The sequence below is a fragment of the Myotis brandtii genome, unplaced genomic scaffold (genome assembly GCF_000412655.1).
Source record: "Myotis brandtii unplaced genomic scaffold, ASM41265v1 scaffold1298, whole genome shotgun sequence".
NCBI lineage: Eukaryota > Metazoa > Chordata > Mammalia > Chiroptera > Vespertilionidae > Myotis > Myotis brandtii.
Window position 1 is genome coordinate 269,798 of NW_005354586.1, and position 20,545 is coordinate 290,342.

General features: G+C 41.3%; 1 protein-coding gene across 2 annotated transcripts in view; it reads left to right on the forward strand.

Moving 5' to 3' along the window:
* AMPH (amphiphysin) overlaps positions 1–20,545 on the forward strand; it is a 92,840-nt gene that overhangs the window by 50,104 nt on the left and 22,191 nt on the right. For both annotated transcript variants that reach the window (XM_014534375.1, XM_014534376.1), the window contains exons 11-16: positions 256–384; positions 6,343–6,459; positions 9,848–9,871; positions 12,038–12,061; positions 15,055–15,087; positions 17,079–17,135. In XM_014534375.1, coding sequence (XP_014389861.1) covers positions 256–384; positions 6,343–6,459; positions 9,848–9,871; positions 12,038–12,061; positions 15,055–15,087; positions 17,079–17,135 — 384 coding nt within the window. The remainder of the gene's footprint in view (positions 1–255; positions 385–6,342; positions 6,460–9,847; positions 9,872–12,037; positions 12,062–15,054; positions 15,088–17,078; positions 17,136–20,545) is intronic.

Below are 20,545 nucleotides of genomic sequence, written 5' to 3' on the forward strand. Positions count from 1 at the left end.
TGTAGCTCTTGTGTTGTGGTGAATGGAGCCTTAGAGCCCGAATTTTTTTATTGGACCAGGGCTTGTCAGTGCTCAGAGAGACACCCACACAAATGACATTGTTTACCCGAATCAGGTAGGTTTGTTTCTATGTGCAGATCTGCATTTCGGTTAGTGATCTATCTGTCCTCCCAGCTCTGTTCACATGAGATTTCTGCATGTCTCACATGTCATCTTTGGCTGAATTAAGTATTGTTTGTGTTTATTGCCTTATAGACGAGGAAAGGACCACCTGTCCCACCTCTGCCTAAAGTCACCCCGACAAAGGAACTGCAGCAGGAGAACATCATCAGTTTCTTTGAGGACAACTTTGTTCCAGAAATCAGCGTGACAACACCTTCCCAGGTGAGGGCCTCGTACAGAGGTGGGATGTCCATAAAGTAGCATGGCGGAGGGACTCTCAGGGGCCAGTTCTAAAGAAAGTGGCAGAGCCCCAGTCAGTTTGACTCAGTGGTTATAGTGTCAGGACCGAAGGGTCTTGAGTTCGATTCCATTCAAGGGCACATACCTGGGTTGAAGGCACGATCTCCTGTCCCAGTCAGGGCATGCAGGAGCCAACCAATGGGTGTCTCTCTCTCTCACATAGATGTTTCTCTCCTTCTGTCTCTCCCCCTCCCTTCCACTCTCTCTAAAAATCAATGGAAAAGATATCCTCAGGTGAGGATTAACAAAAAGAAAGAAAGTGGCAGATATTAGAGCCAGCAATATAATTTCAGTTGCTACTCAGGTTTGCTTGTCTAAAGCATTTTCAAGTATTTGAAAATGCTCACATTATTTTTGGTTATTAAGATTAAGTAGCACATACTTATTGTAGAAAATGGGAAAATACTGAAAAGTGTAAAATGAAGAATTCTAATAATCACTGAAAATATACCGCTCTGATTTAGTCACAAATATGCTTTGACTTATTTCTTTTGGTCTTCTTCCCACCCCCACCCCCCGCCACCCCCAGTTATATACTGATTTTGCCCACAGTACTCAAATTGTATTGTTATGTACTCCTGACTTTTCTACGTAATCTCACTGAGCATTTTTTCATGTCATAGGATTATCTTTTTTTAAAAAAAATGTTTAATCAGTGTATTCTATCAGGTGAATTTAGCAGCCTCTGATTGTGACCACAGTTTGCTTTGAATTTTTCCATGATTTCACCGGCACTTTGGTGAACATCAATATAAATGAATTCATGTTTGCACCTTTATGACTTCTTTTCTATGATTGCCCAGTAAAGAATGGGAAAGTGAAATTAAAGAGGTGAGTCTTTAAAGTCTTTGCCCTTCAGCAGGCTTTAATGTATCTGTGCACATGACTTGGCACATGGAACCATCAGTGCTGCCCTGGATTTCAAAGACACCTGGTGCAGGTGCTCCACCCCCGGTTACCCTCAGGGGACTGTAGACCTGTCCCTGCCAGTGGCTTGGCTGGCCCATTGCCTTGAGAATGGTCTTGACTTCCAGAGCTGCTCCTCCTGTCATCGAAGCCAACTCTTCGTTTTAAGAGTGAAAAGTCCCCAGTCATGCCAATATCATTCCTCCCCGTGTTCTCAGGATTAGAAATAATATTTACATTTTGCGGGATGTGTGAATGCAATACTTTAATGACTGAACACATCCATAGCAACACTGCACACAACAGCCTAATTATAATCACATATAATAACAGAAATAATGCACTGATATTGGGGGTTCAGAAAATAAAAAGCAGTGCAGTGGCAAATATAATTTGTCATCCTTTTGGGGGACCATTTCTCAAGAGACACATGCTTTTGGCTAATTTTTCTCCTTCTTCTGTATGAAATGCTGTATTTGTGTGAACTGCTGAACTTGGTAAGCTACCTAGGGTTTGAAACAAGATCTAGCAGGTCCTGTGAGGAGGGGGAGTTGCATGTTTATCAGCACAAGGACAAATCATGGCTGTGGAGACACAGATGCTGCCAGGAATAGCTGTCTGGAACCAAACGATCTTACCCAGCACCCTGCTGGCACCAAACTTGAGCTGCTTGCTAACAGCCCAGCTTCTTTCTCTTCTTTGCTACAGTTTCCAGTCAGAGTGTTTAGGGTGATAGCGTCCTTACTCTCACGTTGCTTTCACCTGGACCCTTGGAGAACATCCTTCCAATTGTATCACAAAGAGAGAACGTGGCCACCTAGGTACCCTGTGTGCTCAGCTAAGGACACCTCCATTAGCAGTCGAGGCAACTGAAGTAGAGGAAACAGGACACGTGGACTAGAGCTGAAATAACGATGGGGCTCCAGCAGTTTGAAATGTGTTTATTTGCAGTTTGCTGGCTCATAGATAAGGGTCCTTCGTGGTGAGGGGGGGAAAGGGTCAAAGCAGTTTTTAAAATTACAAATGCCCGAAGAGGCCTCTAATACTTCTGAGAGCATTAACTTTCGCTGGTATTGTTGAGTGAGTGTGACAGGAAAAGTCAAGAGCTGGGGGAGAGGGACAGCAAGCACCTTTCAAAACAGAACCTTCTCCAGCCGCTGCTGCAGGGAGGCAGTAAGCTGGTAGAGCACTGGCTGCCATGACCAGTCCTTGTGCAGACTGCGGAGTTGTTGGGAAGGGAGGGGGAACCTCTCCGGCCCAGTACCCTTTATAACTTACTGGCTGTACGTCACGTCCATACATCTTATCAATCTGCCAGGCGATTTTGCAAAAACTACCTACTGGAGCCATTTTGGGGGTGCAGCTTGGGGGTTCAGTTTCCTTAATATGATTTTCTTTCAACATGGAGAGGAGGCAGAAAGGCGTTTCTGTCATTTTTTCTGAATCTGAGAAGCAGCATGGCTCTAGCACAGTGATGGCGAACCTTTTGAGCTCGGCATGTCAGCATTTTGAAAAACCCTAACTTAACTCTGGTGCCGTGTCACATATAGAAATTTTTTGATATTTGCAACCATAGTAAAACAAAGACTTATATTTTTGATATTTATTTTATATATTTAAATGCCATTGAACGAAGAAAAATCAACCAAAAAAATGAGTTCACGTGTCACCTCTGACACGCGTGTCATAGGTTCGCCATCACTGCTCTAGCAGGTGGACACATGGCAGCATTTCCATGGACTCAATGGCTGTTAGTCTCATGTCATGATGTCAAGAGAGGGAGTGAAGCAAAGTTTCATATTTCAATCACTTTTTAGCTTCTTGAGTGACATAATCTGGTTTTATTTTAAAATTTACAGGTACCGCCTTTCCGTGATGCATCCTAACAATTCCCTTCCTTGCTTCTTCCTCGATAGATAGGATGTAGCCATTTTGTGTTGCTTTGGCCGTTTGGGTCCCATCCAGCAGTGTCTGATCAGCAGATCTGGGCTGGGGGCCAAGCATCTGCTTTTCTAACACGCTCCCAGGTGATGCTGACACTGCTGGTCTTGAGATCACATGTGAGAACCACTGTTTTACAGCATCAGGGTTCCTTCCACATGATACAGTTTTGTGGCCATGAACAAAGTACCACAGCGAATTAACAGATTTCTTCCAGGGCAAAAGTCAACTGGGTCATGGGTATGTCATGATGGACCGTTTACAATTGTCCATTTAAATATAATGTGACTTTACTGTACATGTTCTATCCTTAGGGCGGCTGGACTTATACACGTGGACATGTGTGCTTATGATATTAGGTATATTGATCTGATTATATGTCAAGTTAAATATTCTCAGTGAACGGGTTATCTCATCAGAATGGTGATGTTTTCAGACATGCACAGAGAAACGATTCAAAAATAAACAGAAATTTCAGGAGAAAATGAGATGCCAGCTGCCAAGAAGCAGAATATCGAAAGCTAGGAAGCTGAGATGCACCGAGAAGGTTTTCCCGGGTGCATACGTGACATTCCTGTGGTCTTCAGGTCATTATCCCTATTTCAGAGATGAGCAAATCTGTCCTCTTTCTGAGACACTGTGTGGCTCCAGGGCAGACGTAAACAGGCAACCCCTTTTGGCTCTTTGTGTAATTCTATCAAATTACTCTTTGATGTGAGTGTCTTAAGGTATAACTCTCAAGATTAAGGGGGAAAAAAAACAAATATACATTGAGCCTGAAAAAATCAGCTACATATTTTAAAGGCAACCAAACTAGTATTATGGCTATTGGATAATAATTTTACATGGATATACATGATTACTAATAGTAATTAACTACATTAGCTTCCATTTCCATGTTGAGTATATCCTATATTTTATGTACAATGTATTTGTTGTCTTTATCACTCATGGTAATCTTAGTAGATAAAATTATTTTCATTGTATGCATGAAGCTCAATGAAGCTGAATTAATTGCTCAGAGAGAGACAACTAGTAAGTGGCAAAATTGGGCTGCACACCCAGATTTATTTATCTCAATGAAAGGCTCAGCATAGCAATTATAGTCTAATGCCTCTTTTCACCCATGATCTCTAAATTCCCATTTGAGCCTCTTTAAGGGGATCCATTAGGCTCATAAGGGACTCGGATATATTTGTGCAGCCTGAAGTGTTATGGAGGACTCACAGAACACTGAGGATTCCTCTGCAGATCTTGAGGACCCCCGTTTGAGAGAGGTGGGGGCGGATCTCAGTGGCAGCTTGGAAGAGCATGGGAGTCACAGGTATCGGACTGCTGTCCGGATCAGCGGCGTTGCAGGCGGGGACCCAGGGCAGTAGATAACGTCCTTCAGCTCAGTCTCATCTCCAAATGGGAAAAGGATGCCGCCTGCCCTTCAATTTTCTGTAATGATCAGACAAGCCAGGTAAATCGCGGATTGGGGAATAGAGTAAAGTAGTTCTTTTAGGGCCATAGTGTTGTTGTCATTAGACTGCAGCAAAGTGCATGAACACGCGTTAATGTTCATATGTATAAAATTATTACCACAGTGCCTGCCTAGCACATTCTAAGTGTAATATGTGTTTTCAAAATGTTAAAAATGTAATTTGTACCAACCAATATAAAAGTCGGTGACAAAACTCATGCAGACTTTGAAGAGGGGCCAAGGGAATCAGTTGACAGTTTTGTGACTGTAACTAGTAAAGAAAGCGGGATCTCAGTAAAGCATTATCCTTGTGAAATTTAAAAAGTATATATGTGAGGAGTAATCATGCTGCAAAACAGATAACTCAAGAAAGAGCTCAACATCATGATATTTAAGTAGATTTCCTTCTACAATGAGTGTAGATAAACTAAAAAAATATATTATCTATTATGGGCCCAAGCTTTCCATACATTCCTGAATTAAATTATTTTATGTTTATGACCGATATTAATTAAAGTAACTCCTGTTCTTTAAAGTTTTTCTCTAAATAGCTGTGTTCTCACATAATACTTTATCCATTGTTGTGAAATTTCAATTTATACAACAGATGGTCAAAATTGAAGCTTATATTAAATATCAAACACATGTAACTTGAATTGTGTGAAAACCAATCCTAATTCTCTTTACCATGGTCTAGTTTATGGGGACTTTATTTCAGCTCTGCCTCATACTGTGTAACTTGAACCTGGGTTAGGCCAACTTCAAGCCCGCATTATTTTTCCTATATCATGATACCATAATAAATGACCAAATGATAATATTTATTTTAATAAGTTTTTGCTATTATCATAGTAGGACTTTTGTTCTATGTCCTATTTGACTTACCTTATCTCTAATCCAAGAATGTTATTGGGCGAAGAGCTCATTTTGTGATGAACATTGGGGGGGACATAGTTCTCTTCTCTTCCTCCCTTTCTTCCTTTCACTCTCCCTCCCTCATACTCAACGGTCCAGAAAAACAATATTATGGATGAGGAATGGATACATGATAACTAACTCTAGGGATAGGGTACCACTGGGGGTGAACCAGGTGGGATGTGGTCACAGTAGACAATGATCCCTTCTTCCTTATAAAATTTAGCTTCACAGGGGACATCATAGCTGTGAGTTCCTGTAATGAGTTGCTGCCTTGGCCCACTTTATCCATCTGATCATCTGTAATTCTTGACCTGAGATATAGGAACTAGCAGACAAGAAGATTCCTCAGGTCTTTGTGGCAGTAGGATACATCTCTCAGACATTCTCTGTGATGGCTGAACTTGGAGCTGGCAGAGGACAGCAACTGAACCCTGGGCCATGTTCCTGGGCATCTCAGGTTTTCCTTGGCCAGAGTTGGTTATTTCCCCTTTCATCACATTTAGCTAGTGACTCTGGGAGCAAGTGGATGAGCCACCTAAACAGTAAACTGCCATTGGAATATTGACTGATATGAGAGGATTACGTGGGTTATATGATGAAGTCTTATCAGATTCAGGCTGTGCATGTTTTGCTTTGTTTTGTTTGAACAGAATGAAGTCCCCGAGGTGAAGAAAGAGGAGACTCTGTTGGATCTGGACTTTGACCCTTTCAAGCCTGATGTAGCCCCTGCAGGTTCTGCTGGAGTGACCCACTCACCCATGTCTCAGGTATGAAGTGGTTTGTATGGTGTTTGGAGACGATATTCCATAAATTTTAATAAGCTGGGAAGGAAGGGTAAAATGGAAACTTTATCAATATCAATTATTCTAAAGCTCCCTCTACCATTAGCTTTCTCTGTCTAGAGCTGGAATAACCATGCATTCCAGTTTGCCCAGGAGTCATCTATCTCAGAGTGATTATTCAGAGTACCTTTGACGGTTCTGTCTTGGTGGCCAAAAAAAGCAGAAAATCATTCAGAATACTTCCTTCTCGGAGCTCTTGTGCAGACAGCCAGCAGAAATCATGGGCTTCCTCTGCCTTACTCTCCGGTGTTCATTACTTTAGTGCAGAAAGGAAAGTTCTGCAGTGGATGCTGTGATGGTTAGTGGGTGAGATCCCACAGCATTTCTGTCTGCAAGTTTGAATCAAGAGACGCCTCTTTTATATCAACTCATGATTAAATGAAGCCGTAAGTTGTGGAATTTTGTGTGGATCTAGGACGAAGATTCTTTCAGAATTTTTTAAAAAGGTGACCTTGGTTAAATCTTTAAAGCCTTGATTCTGGAGAAAAAGCATTATGCAGCTAGGAAAGTTGCGTGTGCCACTGTGCAACTGTCCTGGCTTCCCAGCGGCCATAATTGAGTCACCACACTGTGGAGTTGTCCTGTGATCCAGCTCTAATCACATCTCTCCTCCTTTGCTAAGAAGTCTCAGGCTGAGGTAACATAAGGAACACAGCTGCGCAATTCTGCTGGCCTTCTTTCCCCTTCACTCAAAGTGACCTCCATTCCCATCACCTGATCCCATGTTTTAACTCGATGTTCTTGCTGCTAGCAGAACACCTCGCCTTGTGATCTCTGCTGTGTGCACACAAGCTAACACACCCTTTCATGATCCCAAGGCTTGATAAACATGACGTTTTATATTGCTGCCTTCCTTTGGAGAAAATACAGCTGCTGTCTGCATTATGCTGTTAGGAGCTTTAAGGGGCTAGCTATAAAGCAAGAAAACATAAACCACCTGGATAATCAGAAAATGCATATTCAATGCAAAGGAGTCCCTGTACGAATACCTGTGGTTTTCAGGGGAGCTGTTTTTTACTCTCCCTCTTAGTCATTGTACAGGTAGATGCTGTAGAGGTAGATGCTAACCCAGACACCAACCAGGCTGTGCAGAGATGCAGGGCGGGCGGGGCGGTGCAGTGAGAGCAGGCTCACACCAAGCGCGTGGGTTCAGTCAGAACCACAGGGCCTCTGTTCTGTAGTGCACACTCTAACGGAGACATCTGTAGTCCCATCTGGAAACTGTCCTGTTCTTAAGATGGGAGTGCCAGATTCTCTAACTTGCTGTTCGCATTTAGTGATTCAAAACAAGTACATAAACATGGATTAGTTCTAGTCACAAAGACATGGGCAGAAAAGGCTATGGCTTACAGGCTTGTACAGGTAGATGCTGTACAGGTAGATGCTAACCCAGACACCAACCAGGCTGTGCAGAGGTGCAGGGCAGGCGGGGTGGTGCAGTGAGAACAGGCTCACACCAAGCACGTGGGTTCAGTCAGAGCCTCCTCCTCTCCAAAAACCTGCTCCTCTCCAAAAACCTGCTCCTCTCCAAAAAGCTCCTCCCTCTCTCCTCTCCAAAAAGATCCTCCCTCTCTCCAAAAAGCCGCCCCTCCAAAAGCCCCTCCCCCTCGTCCTTGGCTGGAATCAAACTGCCAGCCCTCCAATCCACCGGCCAACGCTCTATCCACTGAGCCAAACCAATCTACGCTCTTCTCCTCTCTTTTTTTTTAGGGCATAAGGCAGAGGGTTTTCAAGCGGTACCAAAAGGAGGTATAAAGACCTCTACTTCTCTACTTGGACACAGAGCAGTCCAAGTAAGACCCCAGAGGCTTGAAATAGTGTACAAGTTGGGGAATTATGATGTGTTCCAACCATAAAGTGAAAGAAAGGATAGAAGGAGATGAGGTTGGGGACAGGGGTCCCAGGCTGTCCTCACATGGAAGTCATTACAAAGCCTCTCTTTCCCACGCTCCCTCTTCACTTTCTTTCTCCTTTCACCAGGTTCACCTATTTGCTTTAAAATAACCCCTCAATTGAAAATTGAAAACAATTCAGGCCTTACTCAGGATTTTCACCTTAATCCTGAGAACAATAGGAAACCATTTGGCAGACTTAATTAAATGAGTGGTCAGAGCAGGTGTTCTTTTTTAGTTTATTCTCGTTGCTGCATTGAGAATGGTCTGAGAAGGAATGGACAAGAAAGATTTGGACAGAGCAGTCAGGTGGTGATAGGTAAGAGAGATCATGGTGAACTGAAGTGGTGGTAGCAATAAGATAGAAGGAGTATTGGACAGGTGTGGAAAGTATTTCTAAGGTAGAATTGATAGATCTTGCTGATGGGTTAGATGATCTTTTACCCTCTCTGCATCCACCCCCTTGGGCATTTAACTTTGAAGTGTCCTCTGCCTCTGTCTCTGGACTTGACCATGTGCCTGGCTTTGGGTAATAGAATGAAGCAGAAGTGCAAGTATGCTGCTTCTAAGTCTACACCTCGGGAGGCCTTGCTCTTTCTTGTGCTTCTGTCATCTCCATGAGGACATTCCTGAGGTAGCTACTGGCATGGAACAGATACGGGGCAGAGACTTGAAGTGCCCAGTCAGCCTAGTCGAAGCTTGTCTAGATCAGTGGTCGGCAAACTCATTAGTCAACAGAGCCAAATAGCAACAGTACAACAATTGAAATTTCTTTGGAGAGCCAAATTTTTTAAACTTAAACTATATAGGTAGATACATTGTTATTAACTTATTTAGGGTACTCCTAAGGCTTAGGAAGAGCCACACTGAATGGGCCAAAGAGCCGCATGTGGCTCGAGAGCCGCAGTTTGCAGACCACGGGTGTAGGGGAAAGAGGAAATAGCATTAGCAATAATTAGGATCTGCACATTTCCTCGAAGATGTGATAAACAGGTATCTAGATACCTTGTTTACATCATTTGATATGTGTGTGTATTAAAGTAATCCCGTTCACCATGTTTCAGATACAGTTTCCTACTTGTATAGCAAAAGGCATATTGGTAGAACTGCGCTATCCAATATGGTAGCACGAGGCACATTTAGCTGTTTAAATTTAAATAAAATAAAATTGTGTAAAATGAAAAATGTGGTTGTTACACTAGCACATTTCAAGTTCACAGTAGCCACATGTGACTAGTGGCTACCATATTGGACAGCACAGATAGGGAACGTTGTTATCACCAAAGAGTGTTCTATTGAACAGTGCTGTCCTAAATGCTTCAAAATGCTTATTATTTTATTTCAAGATCATTTATCATCTCAGTAATTGTTACATGCGTGGGATTTGTATACTAACAGTATTTTTGTCTCTTTGCTTTCAGACATTGCCCTGGGACTTATGGACGGTAAGAGTGCTAAGAATTCTATATGTTGATGTATCTGGCTCCCTGGACATTTAGAAACCTTGTTATATTTTATTTTATCTGTAATGGAAAGAAGGCCCAAACATTTTAAACAATGATGGAGTCCCCTGATGGTCCCAGGTATTACCAACACTAGAAATAATGGTGAGGAGAAGGGTGCCCATGTGCCAGACTCCTGGATGAGCAAGAGTTTGAGATGCCCCTTGATGCTTCTTCCTGGGATTATTGGTGACTAGAAGAAGTGCTGTAGTGAAGGATGTGCACATTGGTTATTGCTTATAGAGCGCAAGAAAAGTATAAATGGGAAAATGTAAAGCATTGGCTACTCTGCATAGGGAACCATTTTCTCTTCTTTTCTTTTGTTTTTTATCCTCACCCAAGGATATTTTTCCATTGACTTTTAGAGAGTGTGGAAGAGAGAGGAAAAGATAGAGAGAAATAACAATGTGAGAAAGACACATAGATTGGTTGCCTCCTGCATGAGCCCCGACCAGGCCCGGGCTGGGGAGGAGCCTCCTGCCCTTGACTGGAATCGAACCCTGGACCCTTTGGTCCGCAGGCTGACGCTCTATCCACTGAGCCAAACCGGCTAGGGCCTCATTTTTCTTTTTAATGAAGCATAAGCAATAAGAATTTGAGCTTCAGAGCCAGACAACCCTGGATTTGAGTCCAGACTCTATTACTTATAGCAATAGGACTTTGAGCAATTTCTAAAAGTCTTTCAGCCTCAGCTTCTCTCATCTGTAGAGTAAGGGATACCTACCTTATGATACCTACTGCAGAGTGTTATGTGAGGATTGAGAGAGATACTGTTTGTAGAATATTTAGCCCAGTGTCTGGATGTATCAATAAAAGGTAGAAGTGCAAGGATGCATGCTTCCAGAATTCAGAGTTGAGAAAAAGATGCAAACAGAGCTTTGTGATGGCAGCCTCTGTGGTATGAAATTAGAAGATTGGCTACACCCATACAGAGCCTCACATCCCTTGGGCTAGAGCCTTGGTCTACTACGCTGTCTTAGAACAGCTCTGGTCATTTCGTCTTTAGAACTCAACTTGAGTTTCATGTTTTCTTTTCTTTCTTTCTTTTTTTTTTTTTTTTTAGTGATACAGCAACAGGAAAGTTTGGAAGATCTAGCTCTTCATGAGCCTTTGGGCTTCCAAAGTGGCATTGCTACTTTCTTCCCTAAAAACAAAACCCTGGCTATCCCAGTCCCTGCCGCAGGAGCAGGGTTATAGTCTATGTAGGATCCTTAAAGCATCAGGGGAAGCTCTTAAGACAATAGCTATACAATGTTTGACTTGTATATTTGCAAAAAGGGATGCATGGATTGGTATTCAGGACATTTGAATTCTAGTCTCAACTTTGTGTTAATTTTCATGGAGAGTAAGAGGAAAATGCTACTTTTTTGTTATTCCAGTATTTCGTATCTTTAGTTGGAGCTATATCATATTTTTCTTTCCCTGCCTGGAAAGGATATGGTGAGGGGGAAAGTATCATCTATAATGAATATTGACTATTTTGGAGGGTAAACCTGCTAGAAATGGTAGAAGTGACAAGATTGCGAAATAATAGCTCCCTGGACATAATTACTCCATTTCTTGATCCTCTCCACTCCCCAGTGTTGTTTCTTTGTATCCAGACAAAGCTCGTAGGATGCGGGGAGAACCTGAGGAGAACCCTCCAGGCAGTCAGAGTAGCTAGTATCAGATCATCCTCCATCCAAAAACCACCTCAAAGGCAGAACCAAGTGCAGGCTGGTTGGGGAAGACTTTACCCTGATATTGTCTCAGAGCAGGTGGTGCTGGGTAATTTCGTGGTTGCTAGAGCTTGCTGCTGTTCTCATGCTGATTTATGTGAAACTTTGTATTTCAGAGTCTGCTAGAGCAACAGTCATGGAATAGCCATAAAACGTTGCTGATACTAGAAAATGGCAGAGGCTTTCTGTATGTTTCAGTGGTATACTGGTAATCTCGACAGTATTGGGACCGAACTCATTCCTATAAAATTTCATCTCAAACCAGTGAAAGCCACAGCCATTAGCAGAACATTGACTCTGGAGAGCATGGGATTTTAATGTATGAGCAAATTTTTTTTTCTCTTGTCTTACGATTTTTATTATTACTTTTTTTTTTTTTTTACTTATACAGACAAGCGCTGATTTGGTCCAGCCGGTAGGTAAATATCCAGAAAATTCTGGATTTTAAAAAATTTAATCTGCATTATATACATGGTATATTACCTACAATAAGCTTTTTTTTTCTTGTGGCATTGCTAGTCACAGATGTAACCTTAAGCCACTTATTTAATTTAATACTCTCTAGTTTTGTTTAACTGGTGCTACCCTACTAAAGAACTTTGTGTTTCTCATCAACTCTTACCATGATCTATTTCATCTTGTGTTTTTTTTTTCCTTTGCTGTTCTGCATACTCTAAAGACTGACTCTTCAAAAAGTCTTTCCTTGTGTAACCTGGTCATGGAGGAAACTCCAGAGAGTGGGTTGGCCGAAGAAATTCAAAGATCTCAGATTGACCTAGGCGCATTTATTTGGGGCCCTGATGCTAGTACAGAGAGAGTCAGCCAGAAAACTACCTACGGTGGGTCCCAGGAGGACTCTGCATGTCTCTCTGAAGCAGAGCAAGACATGGGATTACCCACCGGGATGTTTCCTTCTGCTGACGGGCACACTGTAGCCGAACAGGGGGAGCATGTCCCAGGGCCAGCCCCTCCATGTGGAGATGGACAACTGTCCCCAAAGCCCATGCCTGAGGCTGAATGTGCCATTGTTGCTTGTATGGAGACGGAGCAGCCTTATGACTTACCTGACTCAGAGATGCCAGCCATGGAAACTGGTGGCCTCATCAACGAAAGTCAAGAAGATCTTAAAAAGTCAGAAGAAGAGGAAGAGAAACAGAAGACAGAAGATTCTGTGTGGGCAGGTGTGGAGACATGTGGAAAGGTAGACATTGGAGCTATTGCTATCAAGACACTAGAAGGTACAGAGGGATGTGAAGAGAAAGCGTGTGAAAGTACAGGAAGCGGGATGGTTGATCTTCTTAAGACAATAGGAAAGCGAGACCAGGAGACCTTAAAAATCAGTGAAGAGGAAACTAGGAAAGATCTAAGAGTTAGGTGTAAGGAAATTGTAAAGACCAATGAAAGGTATTTTGAGAAAATTGACATATCAGAAAAAGACATGGCAGATGAATTTACTGACAGAGACAAAGTGCTAGATGAGAGGATTCAAGTAATAACAAGTAATTGTGAAATTATAGAAGGCTCAGGAGGCAAGCCTGGCAATCACACAGATTGTTTGAATCTGCCTCTCCAGACAGACTCTGAGCATAATATTGAAGATGCCAGCCCTGAGGGATGGGATTTATCTAGAAAAGCTATAAAGAAAAATTTAGTAGACCCTCCTAACCATGCTACGATATATCATTCAGCACAGGGGGGTACAGATGCTGAAGAGATTCAATGTGAGCCTGTGTTACATGCATCTGAAGATGATAGGGATGGAAATCAGGCTGCTTATTTATCAATGAAACATGAATTGGCAGCTCGGTCTAGGACAGATCTTAATTATGCTCTGGAGATGAATGCAAACAGAAGAGACTGGTGTTTGTGTAAGGCAGAAGATTCATTAATAGAGGGGTCTACAAGTACAGTGACTGGGAACTGTAGTCATACCATTAACTTGCCACGAATCGCGAAAACAGACTCTTGGGGAACAGATCCAGGTCAAATCTTGCAGCCAACTTTGGATTCAGCAATGAATAATACGGATATATTGGAATTCTCTGGTAGACCAGATGGACAAGCAAGTGGATTTGCCAGTTGTCTTGATTCTCTTAACCACTGGCTTATCCGTGATATGGGAGGCTTAGATAAATTCTGGGAACATTTAGATATAGTTGAGAGCAAGAAAGGGCTGCAAGTGGACTTACTGGCAGATGTATGTGAGGAACAAGCCATTGATAGCTGCTGGGAACAAAGCCAAGAGACAGTTAGACTTTTGTTTCTGGGAACCTCCCAGAATGTTAGCACCGAGAGTTCTACTAGTCCCCAAGATGATGGCAACAACAACTCAGATTTATCTGAAGATGAAATTGCTAATCAGAGATATGGATTGTTGTACCAAGAAATTGGGGCTGATAAAGAAGAGGTACTTACCCAGTATGTAGTATAGACTAGACAAAGACTTCTGTAGGTTCTATTTTTCCTAATGTTTCCTGCCCACTTCATTGTCCATCACTGTCTTCTCTGAGGCCTGCCTATCTCCCTGACAGACTGTCATTCATGTACCTCTTACCTCCTGAAATCTGTGCAAACCAAACACAAATAGGTTGACCAAAGAAAGAAAGAAAGCGCCCTAGCTGGTTTGGCTCAGTGAATAGAGCATTGACCTGTAGACTGAATGGTTCCAGGTTTGATTCCTGTCAAGGGCAATTACCTGGGTTGTGGACTCGATCCCCAGTAGGGGGCATGCAGGAGGCAGCCAAATAAATGATTCCTCTCATCATTGATATTTCTATCTCTCTCTCCTTCTCCCTTCCTCTCTGAAATCAATAAAAATATATTTTAAAAAAAGAAAGAACAAGAAAAACAATGATTATGTTGGAATTAATGAAAGTCTATTTATCCGTTTACTCTGTTTATTGTTTATTTTTACTGTTCAATTGTGAAAAATATGTAGAACATACTAATTTACTGTTTCTAAGTGGTTACCCCAATAAGTACACATGAAATGTTTCTATCCAAGCCTAAAACTAGAATCTAGTGACAGGTGTCATAAAAAAATCTAACAAAATGATGTGTTAGAAAAATACTAAAAATGCTTCTTCTAGATTCTATCAATATCCTGGGGGGAAAAAGAGCTATTTAATGCCTTATGGCTCTTCTCCAGAATAATCTCATTATTAAGCAAGTGGTTTTTTGTTAGCACTGAGCCATACACCAGCATTAATTGTAAAAATAGCTTTCTTTTTTTTGGTCAGCCTATTTAAAATAATACAGTTCAGCCTTTTACATTTCCTAAGCACTTACACCTCTTATATTATTTTAAAAATTATGGTGGTCATTATTTTCCAACTTATCTAATGGGCATTCACTGATCCTACAAAATTGATGAAAAAATAATGTACTCTGATTTCTATTTCTGTTTAGGCTTCTGATGGTTCATTTAATGGATTCACCCAGGTAAGTAATCAACTTGCTGGCAAAATCCATCTGTTGAGAATAATGCAAATTTTTAAAACAAGGACCTTAGTGTCACTGGTATGGCGTAATGATTGTGTCAGCACAAAATTCCACTACTTACAAATTCAGTAATGGAAACAGTAGTATTTTCAACATTGTACGGGTGTTTTGACTATTAAATGGGATATGTCCAGCATTGAGTCTTCCATGACTGTAGTTAGCTATTATTAATATTATTAGCTATACTGTGGGCTCCTGCCTTCTACTGATTCCTCTACTAGAAAATCGAAGTTGGCCTGATCTGAGAGATCCACTAGATTCAACTGTTTGAAAAGAGGAGATGGGATCCTTTTGAACTGATGAAACTGGTTTTTAGAAAATATGATACATTTTAGGAGCCTTTTTATAAAGATTCATATGAGACATACTACACAGACCCATCCCTCTTCAATGGTTCTCCAGAAAGGAGCAAGTGGAAGATCAGATATCATAGGTTGGCTCTCTAAGGCAGTATTTTCCTTGCAAATCCATGGGAGAGGAGCCACAAGACGGACGGTCCCATTCACTGTATATGTCCTGCCAGATGCACAGCTGTAACCCACATAACAGGCAGACCACATGGCAATGGCGCTCGTGGATTAAGGTCTGGAAACCTTGAAGGGAGACTTCAAACAGAAGCTTGTCTGTGATTAAGGCTTTGTCTCAGAATATTAGACATGAAAAATTTCAAATTTTAACATTTAGAATTTCTTCATTCAAAAGTTTGATTAATTTCCCCCTTGTTACCTATAAAAAGATAAAACCCACTCACACACACCCACACCCAAATACAGATACAGACATAGAGAAAGGATTGTGCATCGCTTCCATCTGCATACAACTCTTGAAAGTTTGAGTCATAAGAATTATTCATTTCTCATTTAAAATTTTTTATTTTTATCAGTTAAAGAGTACAAAATTTTATAAGGGTTATTTTTTCCTTTTAAAATATTTTTATTGATTTCAGAGTGGAAGGGAGAGGTATAGAGAGATAGAAACATCAATGATGAGAGAGAATCATTGATCGACTGCCTCCTGCACGCCCCCTACTGGGGATCGAGCCCACAGCCTGGGCATGTGCCCTGACCAGGAATCATACTTTGATCTCCCAGGTCATATAGATCAACCCTCAACCACTGAGCCACACAGGTGGAGCTATAAGAGTTTTTTCTTTAAAAATTTCTGATCATCATATTCCCTCTCCATTTCCTGCTTCTTTGAGGTAAATATTTCACCACATTTTTTTAAACAGATTCTCTGGTTTCACATCACCCATCCCTCCTCCCCCCCATATGGATGCATGACTTTCTTATAATGTTACTCTTTGATTTCTAAAGCATTATCTATTGACTCATTTCTCTGGAAGGTAAGGACATAAAAACACTTTCATCCTCCTACCTCCACAGTTCTCCCCCCGCCCTCTGCTTCATGCCCTTCCTCTGATATTGTTCCACCATAGCCATCCGGACAATCTGTGGCAATATTATAGTTAAGATATAAATGCTATTAGTGCCCAAGTCTTGAAGTTTTTTAAGTTATGGCTCATCATTAACCTGTAGAAGTCACACTTAGGTATGATAATAAGATTGAGTTTCCAACATTTGAAAAGTTTAAATTTGTGGTTTACAGCCACTAAATTCTAAGTCGGTATAGATGTCCAGAGGACAAGCTGGAGACCAAAGACACCCCTGAGGACACTGCCCTTTATTTAATGTCTCTCGTCATAGCCTCATATTCTGCTAGCTCAGATTTATATTTAGAATAACTACTGTTAAAATTACTCTTTTCATTTTTTTGCTTTTCTGACTATAATACAGAGACTTTTTAAAACTTTATAGTGTGCTTATTGACACAGTTGATGAGAACTAATTTAAATGATATCTTCGTTGTTTTATAGCAAATTAGCTAGAACCTCAATACTTTTAATCTTTTATTTTCTCCTTGATTTTCAGCCCCAGGACACTTCCTTATTTACAATGCAGACAGACCAGAATATAATCTGCAACTTGGTAAGTTGATTTTGGTTTGTGTTTTGGGGAAGTTGATAGTTACTACCGAATGTTCTAAGGTTGATAAATCTAAGTTATCTGGAGCTTGAATATTCAGAATGTAGTTTCTACAGCCCCTCTTTTCTAGAAAATAGGAAGGAAAGCTTCTGAAAAATCTCAGTGTGACTTTGAATGTGGCTGCTTCTATTTATAAAGTCACAGAGATTGCACAAATCCGGTCTCCTAATTACAGGCTTCAGTGGGACCCATCAATCCATCAAGGACATGGATGTTTCCGCGTGAATATAACTTAAGCTACAGGATTGAAAATGAAATCACCTCAGGAATTCATGTTTCACAATAGATCGTTGCTTTTTCTTGAACCTGAAGCTACCTCATTTCTTATCTCCGGTCTTTTTGCGAATTGTCGGAGTAATGCATTGTAGAGACGTGATTCCTACTTTGACAAGAGATGAGATGAAAGAAAAGATTAGCTAGAGAGTGAGTAGGAAGCAGAGTTACTCTTGATCTTTGAGGAAATCCTACATGATGGATGTTGCAGTTAGCATTTCTAGCTCAGTAATTAAGTTAAATGATGAAATTTGAGTTATATCACTTGTCAGTTTGTCATTGATATACTACAGAGGATTTTGAATCTTTGAGGATTAGTACACAAGGGCTATTTGTAGCTCACTGGCTTTCCATGGAAAAAGTATATAAGTATCCCAGCTCCTGGCTTTTACACTGGGAGCTTGGAATTGGATTTAAGTAGAATGAATTTTTGGTTTTAGATGACTATACTTCTAAGTAAGGAATTTTATTCTGAGAAGTTTGTCTTAACAGTTCATTTGATATGTTTTCAAAGGCAAGTGTGTCTCTAATAGCTTGTCATGGATTGTCATACTTCTGCCTTTTGGGTAACCAAATGAAAGGTAGAGTCTGTGTGGCTTTCAAATAAAGATTGAAATATTTAAAATACAAATTACATTGGTGTTAATAATGGCACCAGAAAGACTCATGTTTTATGTTTATTGGTGGTTCTCAGCCTGGGTGATGATACTGATACTGGAGGATGAGATTTTTCACTGTCAGTTGTGAATGGGTTAAGAAAAATGGGGAAATACTGGTATAAAGGAAAGACAATGCATCATAAACTTACACCTATTACTTTGATGCCCAGCTGGTGTAGCTCACTGGTTGAGCTTCAATCTATGAACCAGGAGGTCACAGTTTGATTCCCAGTCAGGGCACATGCCTGTGGGCTTGATCCCAAGTAGGGTGTATGCAGGAGGCAGCCAATCAATGATTCTCTCTCATCATTGATGTTTCTATCTCTCCCTCTCCCTTCCTCTCTGAAATCAATAAAAATATTTTTTAATTTAAAAAAAAGTCCAGTCATAGAACCCAGTGTTTTTAAAGTTTCTCTGAGCATCTTCCTACTGCCGACCGCTGGTTCAAGGAACTTCTTGCCTGCCCTTCCCTTCTCTTGATATGTAGTCTCTGAAGCAGGTATCTTGCACCTTCTTTCCATTGGGGAACCCAGCTTGTCATGCCGAGCGTTGCATGTGCTGCAGGCATTGGCTCTCCCTGTGGGGAACTAGGAAAGCACAGTGAACCTACATCTCCTGGTGAGATGTGATTATACAGGATGTTCCCAGGTGCAGGGCAGTTTCCCAGCATTTGATCACTGGCTGTTCTGAGCGAGGTTGGTAGTCAGTGGCACACCTTCCCAGACTGCATTGCACAGCCCCACAGCACATTGTTTGAGAGCTGGTTTAAACCCTTGGAATCTTCCCACCTTGCCCGGGGCTCAGAATTGCCTCCTTGGTCCTTTGCAGTTCTCACAACATTAGTTCTCCCAAGATTGGAGAAGTAAGACTAGAAGGCAAATGACATGTTGGAATGTGACTAGACTCTTAGCCCCATCTTTGATCCATCCCTCTTCCTCTGCATTGACTCACCTTCCGTCTTCTCACAGAGGAGATCAGAAAGTCTGGGCCAAGTTTACACAACTAGTTTTGTTCTAAAGGAATATTTCCATTTCTGAGACTCTGAATTAAACCATTGCGGCATCCTGCTGCCTTAATAAATGTGAAGAGTATCCTCTCCTCTAATGTATGATGATGGCTAATTGAGCAAATGATAGGAAATCATTACCAGTGCTCCTAACTGGGGAGGGCAAGGATTCCGCCCATTTGCAATGTCTGTCAAGGGATTCAGCCTATAGGAGAAAGGGGTTGAACGAGGGCACAATTCTGATGCCTGTTTTAGATCTTTTTCTGAGATGTCATTCCCACTTTGCCTGGGTTTTCCTTTCTATCTTGACAGAATATTTACAATTTTACATTACCTTAGAAGGAATAGAAGGGTGACTTGTGTTTCCAAAGTTGAGTAGCTGATTTTATGTACAGTCATGTTGTATCCTGTTTCATCCTTACTCATCATTCAGTGAGTTATATTCACTTACCCCCCCTGAATTTTAGGTGTTAAGTTGCAATGCCATGTTGTAATACTGGTGTGATATTAGAGGGGAAATGTTGTGACTTGTGGGGACATATTTAGTTTGACGTCCTCTTCATGCTATGCCTCTGTTGCGTTGTTTGATTTCAGCAAGCAAATGCAATTCGACTCATTTATAAACTCACCCTACTTATCTTGCCTCACATAAAGCTACTTCAGACTTCCAAGAAACCCAGGCTCTGATGCAAATCGTTTATTCATTTTAAGCTATCTTAACTTTTATTTTTAAGGCACAATGGTATGTATTTAACTCATCCTTTGAAACTTCTCTTGGCTCCGCGTCGGGCTTCAGACTTCTTCATCTCATAGAATCAGCTCCCAGAGGGACAGCCCACCTGCAGGTAGAACGCTTCCTGGTTTGTCAGGTCGCCCTGCCTGTCCTTCGTGTGCAGGTCATTTGATAGCATGCTCTCAAAGACAATCATCTTGACGTACAGGATCTGCTGCTATGAAAACTTGTTCCATTATGAAGGTCATTCTTTTGAGAGAAATCTTTTCCCATAAGGAACTTCTGAGAGTAGATTAGTTGAATTTTATTTTATTCTCTCTTAAAAATTGTATTAGAATACCTCTTAAAGGTTATAAAAGCACATAAAATATCAAATTTCGGCACACTTATCTACCAATGTGTCCTTCCTTTTATTCTGCCCTTTAAAGAGAAAGGCATTGTGATCATGGCGTGCATCGCAGTGGAGGATTTGGTGGGGGCCACAAGACAAATACTTTGTTTATCTAACACTAAGCTATTCATTATTCATTTCCTCTAATCTCAGCATAACTTCCCCATCACTTCCCCATGGAACTTGTCATGATGAGCTTAGGTGGGGGCATAGAGCTAAAGGTGACTTTTGATTGCTTATGGTGAGTATCTGACAGAGTTACTGATTTCTCCACTCAGAGTATTTACTGGT